The sequence below is a fragment of the Metarhizium robertsii genome (assembly GCF_000187425.2).
Source record: "Metarhizium robertsii ARSEF 23 chromosome Unknown MAA_Scf_14, whole genome shotgun sequence".
NCBI classification, from domain to species: domain Eukaryota; kingdom Fungi; phylum Ascomycota; class Sordariomycetes; order Hypocreales; family Clavicipitaceae; genus Metarhizium; species Metarhizium robertsii.
In genome coordinates, this window is record NW_011942154.1 from 297441 (window position 1) to 310588 (window position 13148).

Genomic DNA, 13148 nt, shown 5'->3' on the forward strand with positions numbered 1-13148 from the left:
ATTCTAAAATTGGAACATGGAGGGCAGGGAGGTGCACACTGGTGTAAAGAGTCACGCTATTTACCAGCTGTGGACGAGATAGAAGTAGGGCTAAACATGGACGTGAAAAAAAAAAAATACACACATTATACTACATCACCTTGCTGTCTACCGGACTGTCCGGCGCATGCCTTGGCCAAGGCAAGACGGGAAGTTCTAGGTGATACGAAATCCACGAGCCAACCCTGGCACCGCCTCGAGCAGCTCGACTCATGCTTACCTCCTGCGTAGATCTCGCTCACACAGTTCACGCAAGCGACAAAAAGGAACACGACCAACAGCTGCAAACGCGTCTCCCTCTCTCTCTCTCTCACTCCGCCCCCCCCCTCGTCTCGTGCCTTTTTGAGTGCCCCTTCGGTTCCCGGAATGACCACATGATGCCAGCCACCCAGATGCATGACGCCCAATGCAGGAGCTCAACCACCATGGCCCTGCAGTTCCTCCATCCGCCTCGCTTCTTTCCCCTTGGCGGCCACGGCGCGAACACGCTGCAGCGTCATGATGCTCTGCCTACCCAGGGTAAGCTAAGCGTGTCTTGTACGCCATGCATCCTGCTTCCAAACGCCCGCTCCGCCAAGCCCTCTTGCCCATGTACAATACATACACACATGCGCAGGTGGTGAAAAGCCATCTATCCCTGCCGACTTGTTCGCGCAGATGGCAGCCAGCAGCGTGTGAGAAGAATACCAAAAAATAAAAAATAAAATAAAAGATAAGTTAACTGCAATACGCCGGAAGTAATTGAGGAGACGGATAATCAAGGGGGGGCGTAAACAACATTAAAAAAAGACTAGGAAGTGAAGGAATAAAAAAAAAAATCCTGCTTAGCTTCTCCGTACCCAGTACAGGACAAAAAAAGGCAGCATGTAGGATGCAAGGCCCAATAGGCGTGTGTGAGCATGGTGTAACTGCGCACAAGGTGGCGTCGTGCGACGAGGGGGCTTTCGTCTTCTGGCCCCCAAGTCTGTCCTGTCAAAAACGTGACCCCGTGGGAGAGGGGAGTACTACTACTACCTGCTGGTGGTTGATGAGTAGGAAAAATGATGTGCTTGCTTGGCGATGCTGTTGGCGAGGTTCGATTTGCGGTGGGTTTTGCCTGGCTGTTACGCCGGCTGCTTGGAAAGGTTTGTCGAGGCCCCTTTGGTGGTTCTGTGATACGGCAGACTTGAATGGGTCAAAGAATTCACCTTTGAGGGTTTTGAATGTGTTCCCTGGGATGGTGAAGATGCTGTCTGCTTCCCAATGTCGAGGAGCCGGTGACATGAACGGTTTCGGTGCAACGGAAATGCTTCAGTCGGCCAGAAAGGGAGAGTCTGGAATCCGACTATTATACCTTGTTGAAATAGGGGACTGTTGACAAGTTGCTGATATTCCACGAGGAGATGACGTCGAATCTTGATGTTCTTGTATGTTTGTAAATCGTTGGCCTTGTTTAATGCACCGACTCCGTTGTTGTGGCCATGCTCACTGCAATCAGCATCAAATCCTACTTAAGCTACAGAGCTGGACCTCGGTCTCATCTACTTTATATCTACACATATGTGCATACCTCGTATATACGTATGTATGTATATATGTTGGTTCCCTGGGTAGCCGGTACAGTACAAGGTGACCTCGCGAATGCGTTTACTCGGTGATAAACCTGGAAATAAAGTAGCACCCATGAGTTGAAGAAGGGACAAAAGCCTTTTACCAAGACTAAAGCTCCAGCATTTCATTTTGAACAGCCATTTCGATTGTTCCCAATTGTATGTGGGTAATGTATGCAAGGTTCCATCTCCTTTGTTTCGGACGTTAAACTTGGTCAAGCTGTTGCCGAAATACATCAACACTGTATACTCGCAAGCCATTTCACGGTATTGATCATCCGGGAAGTTTTCTTTTGAGTTTTGGTAAAGCCCACCATCGTGAGCTATTTGCACGTCATAGTCTGTGCCTGTCTTTGGCCCTTGGGACATACTGCCTCCCTATTGTGCCGATGCGAGACGAGAATGCCCCTTGCTGCGCTTTTTCCGGCCGTAAAGTGGTATTGAGATCGTCCATACATATGTACCATGCAGCTCTCTCTCTTGAGCGAGACATTAACAATTGTTTTCTTTGGTATAAAGAGTTCATCAATGGCGTCTTATAGGTGCATGTGAACGCCAAGACAAGATATAAGACGTCTGGCACGCCCCAGAGTCGTTACCGGCCACCATCTGCCGCACTGGGCACACTTCGCCTGCAGCATGTTCACCCATGCAATAGCTCACCCCGGCCTTGCAGCGCCCTGGTTAACGTAGCTGAAGACGATGATGACGAGTGGGCTGACCAAAAGCTTTGCCCAACTTTGCCGCTGCATGAGCCCGACTGACCTGGCTCCAACGAAGCAGAAGATAGTCAGGTCAAGTTCCTTGTCGCCCAATAGGCACGGAAGACCAACGGTTCCTGGAACAAGCCGACCCAAACTAGCAAACTGTGCAGCATGGTCCAAAGGTGCGTGGCCCGGTGAGAGTGGTGAGGTATCAAGTCAACACAGCATCTGAAATAGCATTAGGTTTCGTTCCCAGCATCTTCGGAAACCCATATTGTACATTTCATTCGTTTTCTATGCGAATCTTGTCATTGCGCAGGACGTTGTCAAGATGCGTACAGCTGACTCACATTCAAATACATCTGTGCGTACTTGCAAAGGCCGTCGGAATCGTATGAGGTCGTATGGTGTTGAGAATCGTATGCCGGAGATGCACAAATTATTTCCGAACATTGTTTGAAGTGTTGGTGGCGGCGAAAGGGTCCTCAATTACGGAGTATGGACACTGCACCTGCAGAATCACAGCTGCACCTATGGAGTACTTGCTGAAGCCACAATCGCAACCAGACCGGCGCTTACGAATAGAATGCTTCGCCTAGGATGTCATGTGGAACCATTACTTGTGGCTGCAAGGATCTCAGTGGCCAGTCCTGCATCTTCTCGGTTGCGGGAGTCTGTCGCCGATGGTCTGGCAGATTGCCTTGCACGTCAGCAACCCGGCAAGCCTGGGCCAATACAGTCTTTGGAATACTAGAGTCGGAAGTTAACAGGCGATGCTCCACGTCGCGAACTAGAGCAGTTGGCGAGGAAGATCTGTGGAATCGATTGGTGAGTGAGGTAGGATCTCACGAAACTGCACAACCGGCAAAAAAAAGGGAGCACCACCAGGACCCCCCTTTCTTTGTCTCGAAGCAGCAAGAAGCTAGTCGTTGTAGTCGGTGGTGATGGCATGAATGAGTGTTTGTCGCTGACGAACCTAAATCGGCCCTTAGCGCCGCATGGCAGGGTCATGAGACCTTCAGACATTCCACACATCTTTCAGATTTTGTGCTGGTCCGCAAATAACCTCGTAAGAGCCGCGCACCAGCCGAACAAAACAATCAGGCCGGCAGTCTCGTGGCGGCAGACAGACGTTGTGTAACCGTCATTTTGGACGCACTGGTATTAGCGGAACACAAACACGACGGTGTCGAACTGCACGTCTGTGCTCATCTTTGGCCTGCCGTGCCATGAGTCCCATGACAGACCCTCCTGGTGAAGGCCGACTCGCAGTAACTAGCCTGAAGGTTTCTAAACCGTAACCTTGACACTCGCCAACGGCCCAGCCATGACGTCGGGTTGTAGCGTGACCAAGAAAACAGGGGCAGCAAGGCGAATGGCGGGCGAGGCACCCACTGGTGAGACGAGTACGTAGTAGTCGAACTTGGCGGTCTTTTGCTTGGCGGTATTTTATGTATCGTGGCCCCCACGCAGAGAAGCAAGAGTCAAAGAATAGATTGGCATTGTTTGGTATTGTGCTCTCCCCGGTGCTCTCCGCGATGCTCTCTTCCTTGCATAGCTTTTATACGGCCCAATAATGCTGATTGGCGGCACCAATGAGGGCATATACATGCCTAGGTATTATGAATGCCTCGATGCTCCGCGTGCCGTACAAGCCTCCTGGTTAAAGTCAATTGAGCGCGGGGCAACATCATCCACCTCACAACTCGAGTATGGGTGGCCTGCCTCTTCGTTTAGATGATGTGAACCTCCACTCTCGCCCGCGCAGGGGCAATTGGCACACCATGATACGTCGAATACTAGGGACGAGCACTGGGCCCATGGATCGTGGCTTTCATGTAGGGCAACCTACTCCGATATTGTGCAAATGCAGTCGGCATGGTCGTGGTCATTGACGGAACAGGAACTACACCCTTTAAAACATTGCAGCAGCACTCCGTAACTTATTAGTTGCATCTGGTCCACTTGCAAGCCAAGTCGCCCCGCACGGGTGGCCGGTAACTGGGATGAAGCTCGTGGAAGAAGGCGATCCATTTCTGGGGAGCAAACGTTCCGTGTTGAACGGCAATTTGACATTGTCCTTGAACACGGCGACGGCCCTGAAGTCTTCGTAATTGAGGGAGGCAGACACACAGAGCGGGAGCTCGGTTCGAGAGGGCAGTTCGTCAAGGACATCCAGCCTCAATGACAGCTTGTCCATGCTGCAAGCTAGAACTAAGAAACCGTTGGAAAAGCATCAGTAAGGGTATTCATGTGGCCATGTCGTCAGCGGAAGGCTGTCGCTTGTAAAGGGTAGTAGTTCTCTTGCTGTTGTGCCTCGACCCTTGGTCAATGGGCGCTCAAAAACTGCATGGACGGGCAGTCCACAGGACCAATCCAACCGGTGGCTTTCCATCTAGGGGTGCAGACACCCAAACAAGCGACCGTGCGAATACTGCACGTAGACAAGTTACAGATCTGAAGTGATAATTCTCCCCAAGGGCATCAATGACACGAGGATTTCAACAACATGGTGTGCAAGACCAGAAAGTATGGTGTGGCGATCAACCAGTAGCCGTGCCAAGGGCGCTGGACAAAAACCAAGACTTGATTGATTGCAACCAAAATCATCCGGGAAGGAGCGAGCATCCCCTGCCGGCTCAACTTTCCAACCACGTCTGGTACCCGGGCAACTCAGAAAGCACACCATCGTCAGTTGACGACTTCTTTGTTGGAATAATTCTATCTCGTGGCTGCAACAATCCGCATGAATTGACAAGAACCGGCGGCGGCAGGACTTGGGCCAGGAACGCACATCGACCGACTCATCGGGCAATCGACACACGGTCATGCAACAATGAAGGGTTGATCGTGTCGACCACCCAGGTACGGAGTACTCGACTAGAACATGGTACCAAACCTACTAGGTAGTAGTAACTGTTCGACTCCGTACACAAGATGATTGCATCTTCACATATGCAGTGTGGCTATATCAAGGGACTAATACATCGACAGGTACTCCGTAGTTTCTCTCTACCAGTTTTCGTGCATCCACTCCCAAGCTGAATCGCCACGCGCTCTGTCTGTAGCGTGAGCCGGAAGCGGTGCTTGCCAGTAGAGTCGAGGCATTTCTATCTGTACATTTTGCCAGCAAGCCCGGGTTCCCTGGTCGGTTGAAGCAGCTAGCGTTGCTGCCCATAGAAGCGCCAGACAAGTCCGCAGCTGTCTTCAATGCAATATCACCATGTTTTTTGGACGACGGAGATCCGAGATTAGATCAGCTGGGAAATCCCAAAGCAAATGGGCTGGTCTGGGCCGTATGATCCCCTGCCCGATGGTCAGGTGATAGGGCGACAGGACATCATGAACGGGGCATGTTTGGGAAAACTGGGCTAGGCTGCTGACCAAAGCACTGCCCGGGACAGGGGCAGGCGGAGCATGGCAAGGGATTGATGGGAGAGGTAAACTGACAACCCAGTGCCAACACAAGACCAACGGGCGACCAACAAGCCATAGGCCGTCATGGCCAGTGACAGGAACGCACAAAAGCGAAATCTCCATGGATGTGTTAATATGCACAACAGAGTCACCCGTACTCCGTACCGCATCTGTCCTTATCAAAGGTGCATCCTAGTTGCCACAAATGGCGCAGGAAACGCTGGGATGCAAACAAGACTTGACGTATGAGGTTTTTTTTTACCTCCTTCCAAACTATTTTCTCTCAAGAAATGAATACCCCCAAGGTGACCCAGACTCGTCTGCTTTCAGAAGCACATACACGACGTCCCAAAACAACTGGACACGACTTTTTTCCCTAAAGAATGCAAGAAGCCACGCTAGCTTAGGCTCTTGAAGACGATGGTCAGACAGGTACGGACATATCCAGGGCCATGTCGAAAGGACCAAAGCCGAACAAGTCCCCGTGACCATGACGCAGGTCAAGAAAATCATGGGCAACACTAGCATCAGCAACGGCATACTCGGTACGGTACACCAGAATGTCACTCCCGCAATAAGAAGAGCTCAAGCACCAAGGAGCCGCAATGGTATCAAGACGCTTGGCATGTCATGTCATGGCGTGCCTTGCCCTCTTTTCGCTACCGTATGGGGACATGATGGTGCCTTGTTCGTGGGCGGGGTGGCCTCTGCGCGGCCTCTGCGTTGCACCCGTGGTGCATCAGCCCTCAATTGATCTTGCAGGGAACCAGACGATGACGGGACATCTGGGCCAGCATCTGCCAGTTTCTTTTGACTTCCGCTTGCCGGCCGCCTAGCGCCATGCTGCCCGTCTCAAAAATGAGCACATGAGCACTCCCAAGCCCAACGCTGCGGGTCTACCCCATTTTAGTACGGCGAGTTTCTGGGTTGACCGGGTTGAGGCGTCCACGGTGTAAGATGCCTGCTCAAGTCCTACTCTGTACTCCATCCAAAGTAGCATCATGGACCGTCGATAAAGTACTCTGAGAGATGCAAGTACAGAGGTGATGGCAATCTTGCTTCTTTTTATGCTCCATGTTGTCACGCCCCCTGTGGATACCTTTTTTCTCAGTAACTAGTAGTAGTATCAACGTATTGGCGGCCCCTGACGCTGTTTTTTTTAAACGTTGAAACTGCTTGTCGTCGGCCATATCTTTGTTCTTGAATCCCTTGTTTTTGTCCTCGCTGGAAGACAGCCAAGCGTGCTCGGTGCCTTGTCTGTTTAATTAAGCTTCTCCTTTGCCAAAAAAAAAAAAACGCCATTGTCCTATTCACTGACGTCGAGTTGGTCGAGATTGCAGCGGTATTCAAAAGGTACAGTGCCCAACGCCAGCACCGTCAGCATTCTGCATTTACATTTGCCCTTCCCCCCTTCCCCATCCTGCTGTTTTGGTCTCGTCCGTACGGAGGGCCGGGTTCGGGCTTCTTTGCAGAGACGGTTCCCGCCATGCCCTGGAACGATGAATGCGCCGTGAATGGACTGTTGGCTGGCGGGCCGCGATGTTTGTTGTCGAGATGGTAGTTTTTGTGGTTTTTCATTCTTCTATTTTTGAAATTTATTTTAAGCACAAAGCACAAGCACAAGCACGAGCACACGAGCACGAGCCCATTGGCCTTGAGCAGAACCGTCTCCCGGGAGCTAGACGGCAGCGCGAATTTGACTTTATTGGGCGTCGGGTTTGCACCGCTTTGCAGTGGAACGTGAGCATGGCTTGTTGGCCCATCTCGTCGAGTCTCCAGGCGTGGGTTGGGGCGCCAGAGTGGCACGGGGCCAGCGAATTTTTACTTCTGATGGTCCACGCCACTTCCGCTGCTGGGCCGGAACAAAGCATGCTGGAGTGCTCAAGTGGGCTGCTCGGTCTGGCTGTGTGGATGGAATTTGACGACGAAAAAGGCTGACACGGCGACAGTTGGATTGAAAACACCACGATAGGCTCTGCAACGGCAAGCCTGCTCCAACACAACCGAGATCCTCGCGACGCAAGCTAGGATACACCACCCCGCCGCGCATCTCACCGTTGCCGTCTCAAGTCGTCGTCTTGGAGCTCTGCTCTCACGATCCCAGCAACGACCCGGAGCTTGCTAGCTGCTCTAACCCCCCCGGTCAGTCAGTCCCTTGCCCTGGTCCCAGCTGCACGCACAGGGTGGGACTCGAAAAGGCGCCGCCAGCCACTTGCAGAGCTCGACGGGAGACTTGCAAGACGCAAACCAGAGACTGCCATTTCTTTGCCGCGACATCGAGTTGGCCTCCAAGGGCAAAGGGCATCACATCACATCACAGCAAGGCAGGAGTGGAGAGAGTGAGTGGTTGAATTGCGCGCGTGCCCCGCACCGACATTGAACATTGAATACTCGAGCACCCGCGTAGGTAGACATATGACATTGAACGTTCAACATTGAGCATTGAGCATTGAGCATTGTGCCGGCGCCCTGGAACTTTGAAGCTCGAAAACGCCCGGCGTAACAAAGGCTCTGCCTGTGCAGACTGCAGCAGAGCGTCATCTGGTTCGTCCTCCGTCCTTTGGCGAGAGCTCCCCCCTGCGCAAGTGAAGATGCAAAGTGGAAGCGGGTCTGAGGGGGGCCCATCCCTCTCAAGCCTCAAGCCTCACGCCCTCCTGACCCTGAGCATTTGACTGACCCTTTCAGACGCCGCCGTGGCCACCACCAGACCACAAACATTGAAGAGCTCTGCTTCTCCTGCAACTCACCACACATCGAGACTTTGGTCCATCTTGGAGCATTCCGCGACTGCCATCGGACCAGCCTCGCCGCCTGACAGCTTGACACTGCCCGACGCTGCGTCGCGCCGCCCGTCCTTGTCGAAACCCGCGACGCCTAGATAGCCCGTCGTGACTTGCACACACGTTGTATCGACGCAATTCACCTCCCCGCGATCAAGTCGGTCGCCTATCGCCTGTCGCCTGTCGCCTGTCACGTCGAGTCACCCGCTCGACCAGCACCAGCACCGGCACCAGCCCCAGCTCCAGCTCCAGCTCCAGCTCCCGTTCGACATTGAGCCAGCCAGCATTTGAATCGGCCGCCGCCTCGTTCGTGCCTTGCCCCGCAGTGCCAGCCGGACCATTCGCACCATCAGCACCAGCTGTACTCCGTACTCCGTGCCTGTACCAGCGTCGACTTGACCTCTTCCCACTCGCACCCGCTGCCCTCGCCAACACCCATCCATCTGCTCTCTCCCATCTCTGCCAGCTCGACTCGACCAGGCCTAATTTTATTTCTTGTCTCCCGATCCCAACTGCGTCGACCTGGACGCACGCTGCCGACCGAATCGCACTCCTGCCGCCGTTTGAATCCCATTTTGGTGAGTTCTTTCTGTCCCTTGTTTGTCTCGTTTGCATCCTCCTTGTGCCTCCCCTCCCCTCACGTCCTTCTTTCTGTCTTGGTGCGGGCTTATTTTGCCTCACATGCGCCATCCGTTGCAATTTCTTGCCTGCTGCCCCCCGTCGACAAGGAAACGCGGAATTGCCTGCCTATGCCTGCTTCCCACTCTGCTCGACTCTCCGTTGCTCGCCATTTGCAACAATTGTGCGCCGCAAATCCTCCCAGCGTCTGGGGCACATGGCCAAAACCCCACCATTTGCTTCGCAGTCAATTGCACTCGGCTTCCGTCCCACTCGCATTCGTCTCGCCATAGTACCTAGAAATCATACCCTCCGTGTCCTTCGCGTATCCTTATCAATTCTTGGACGACTTGCGCTCGCGTTTTGCTGTTATTTTTCGCTCTGCAATACGGCTTCGTCAGACTGCCTACATCTTTATCCAAATTGCGGGGAAGCCAACTTGGGCATTGTCAAATGGGTGCCACTGGGTGTCTGGTGACAGCTTGTGCTGCTACGCCCGTGCTTTGAGTATCAACTCAACCTTGGCGTACCGACGCTATCATAGCATCTTTTGTGTCCTTTGGCGTGTTGGCGGCGTCGAATACGGCCTCATATACTTGTCTTGGGCCCAAGCATTTCTGTACACTATTGATTGCTAGCCAAAGGATGCCCAAGTACATGGTAGCATGACAACCATCGGGCGGATGCTCTTTTGCGACCTTTTGACTGATTTCAATGCTCGAATTTGCTTGTTTTGTCTTTTCCTCCCCCCTTTTTGCTATTCGCTACTCGAGCGACTTGAAACATTTACGCTGACTGGTTCTGCTTTCTTTTTCATCTGCAATAGGTGCAATTTGAGACCTCGACCTTTTTTTCTTTTTGCGTTTTCTATCCGCCATCACAGTCGCCTCGATTATACCCCGAGACGATAGTTTCCTATAACCAACCACCTGGCCACTGGCACTAGTTCTATCTACGCCTGTCTTGCGCGTCCCTGTGCCCCTGTGCACCGACTATTCTCGTTCTTCAATTTAACCAGCTCGACAAGTTGCCCACCACGGCCCGGTACGCCGCATTTGAGTCTATCCTTTACATCTCCTCTCAACCCGGGTTCTTGATTGTCGATACCCGGTAGCCCTAGTTTGTTGATTTTGGTTTTCATATCACCAAGGATGTCTCATCGGCCAAATGCATTCAACAACCTCAGGATGGGGGGTTAGTACTCTCGCCCTGCCTTGTTCCCTGTTTGCTACAATGTCTTCAAGTTGCTGATCTGTGCTACAGAGGTCATTCGTGAGAAGGTTCAAGATGGAATTACAGGAGAAACCAGGGACTTGCAATACACGCAATGCAAGATTGTAGGCAATGGTTCATTTGGTGTAGTGTTTCAAACCAAGCTGTCTCCGTCAGGAGAAGATGCCGCTATCAAGCGGGTTTTACAAGACAAGAGATTCAAGGTTGGTGATGAGCACATGACGATGAGAGAAAAAAAAAGGCAAATCGACTAACGCACCAAAGAATCGTGAACTCCAAATCATGCGAATCGTCCGACACCCCAATATCGTCCAGCTCAAAGCCTTTTACTACTCCAACGGTGAAAGGGTACGTACCAACTTTACTAGCAATGCAGTTTGTTTTCCTTACTAACCAACCCCAAGAAAGATGAAGTCTATCTGAATTTGGTCCAAGAATTTGTTCCTGAAACCGTCTACCGAGCGTCTCGATTTTTCAACAAGATGAAGACTACCATGCCCATCCTGGAAGTTAAGCTGTATACGTACCAACTCTTTAGAGCACTGGCATACATTCACTCCCAAGGAATTTGCCACCGTGATATTAAGCCCCAGAATCTTCTACTCGACCCTAACAGTGGTATTCTTAAATTGTGCGATTTCGGTAGCGCCAAGATCCTTGTCGAGAACGAGCCCAATGTCTCGTATATTTGCTCTCGATACTACCGTGCCCCCGAGCTCATTTTTGGTGCCACCAACTACACGACCAAGATTGGTATGGAATCATATCCCGGAATGTAATCAGTAGACTTGACACCGCTAACTTCAAATGTAGATGTTTGGTCAACTGGATGCGTCATGGCCGAGTTGATGCTAGGCCAGCCATTGTTTCCTGGCGAGTCTGGTATTGACCAATTAGTCGAAATTATCAAGGTCCTTGGCACGCCAACGCGAGAGCAAATCCGTACCATGAACCCCAACTATATGGAGCACAAGTTTCCTCAGATCAAGCCTCACCCGTTCAATAAGGTGTTCCGTAAGGCGGATGCGAGTGCAATTGACCTGATTGCAAGATTGCTTGAATATACGCCGACCGAGCGACAATCAGCCATTGACGCAATGGTACACCCATTCTTCGACGAGCTCCGGGATCCAGGCACCAAGTTGCCCGACTCACGACATGGCTCCGGTCAGCTCCGAGACCTGCCTGCTCTGTTCGACTTTACGCGACATGGTAAGCATCAGCTCTGTTTTAACTCGCCATAAACTCTACTCTACGTCAATGTGATTAACCCGTATTTTCCCCATAGAGCTGTCCATTGCGCCGCACCTGAACGCACAGCTTGTTCCTGCTCACATTAAACCGGTTTTGGCCTCACAAGGACTTGATATCGACAACTTCACGCCGATGACGAAGCAGGAGATGATTGCCAAACTGGACTGATTGCTTACACAAGCAGACAGGAGAGGAAGCAAGCCATTGGCTGCTTAATGCGGCATCAGGCGGCTCTGGAACATATGCCCCATCCACTCCCGGCATCGAGCTGCAAGTGGAAAACTGGGGAAGATGCTCGATGTGACAGCTAGAACGAGATGTCGGGAGGAGGACTTTGTGCTCTCGAGACTGGCATGGTTGATTCGGCAAACACTTGCGTGCAACAGTCGGTCAGTCGCCAAGAGAGACGGGATTTGGGGAGAGTGTGTTCTAGGGAATTGGATCGAGACACAATCTGTAACGAAGAGAAGCGATCATGATGATCCTCGAGGATCCGGTTTTTTTTTTCTGTAGGGCGACCGGGTTTAATCTATATACTCTTGGGAAAAACGGCCAAGGTGGCTGAATGTGAAATGGGAGGGGAGATGATGACGCTTTAGACCAAGTTCCGATGCATGACAACAAAGGGAGGCTATCACTTTCGCTTTTTTCCTCTTTTCTTCCGCTGTCCATGTGTCACAAGTTCTTTTGGTGTTGTGGTTTTGGAAGAATTGGCTTGCTTTGTTCAATCAATGTCTGTTTTTGCACGAACCTTGAGTTGACGACTTCTTGTTGCGGCGGGGACGAAAAAAAAGAACGAAGAAGAGAATGGGGGGACTAGCCGTGGGCTGTCTTGTCAGCATTGGTTGATGAAGAACGATTGGTATATGGAGATGGCCTGGACTCAGCATCACTGGTCTTGCATAGGACCACGAGAAACGGAACAAGGTGTGGATAATGGGTGGGGCAATATTTTATGAGTAGCGTATCTGGTATCTGGAGGAGTACTAGTTTTGACATCAGAGTGAGAAAAGGAAAAGAAGAGGATTTGCTTGAGGTGTCATTACTTTTGGCGAACGAATTCTACAGATGGTGTCTTGACTGTCTGTTTCCAGCATGCGGCTATGGACCTGGCTATATACCACGAGGTTGGAAGGACGGATTTCTGATTCCCAAGTTGGATCCTACCTTGGGATTTGCATCAACATATAAGCTATTTGCATGAGAAGCTGTGTTTTAAACAAAGCGACTTGATTTTTCTCTCCTCTCTGTGTGCTCCGTAATACGAGTGGGTTTCATAGCTGAGCCTTTGTGTAATGCGAGTTGGGTCACGGTTGTCTGGTGTGATAGTAAAACTCGGTTGCCTGAGGCACCAACGCGAGCTCGAGCCAACATTGAACGTTGTGGATCAGCCATCACTTCCCAACCTGAGCTCTCTCAAGTATCGCCAGCCCTCGTGAGACCACATCGATACCTGCCCTGGCAACCCATTGGCACGAGCATACCACTCCGCAAGCTCTATTGGCGACTGCGCA

At 51.6% G+C, this 13148-nt stretch overlaps 1 protein-coding gene across 1 annotated transcript; it reads left to right on the forward strand.

Annotated features, from left to right (window-relative positions):
- Positions 1-10298: 10298 nt before the first annotated feature.
- On the forward strand, positions 10299-11802 carry MAA_07562 (glycogen synthase kinase 3; the record flags this gene model as incomplete). Its single annotated transcript, XM_007825560.2, has 6 exons — positions 10299-10341; positions 10411-10583; positions 10645-10728; positions 10785-11133; positions 11194-11592; positions 11669-11802. 6 exons carry the CDS (start codon positions 10299-10301, stop codon positions 11800-11802), a joined length of 1182 nt encoding a protein of 393 aa, XP_007823751.2.
- Positions 11803-13148: the final 1346 nt, after the last annotated feature.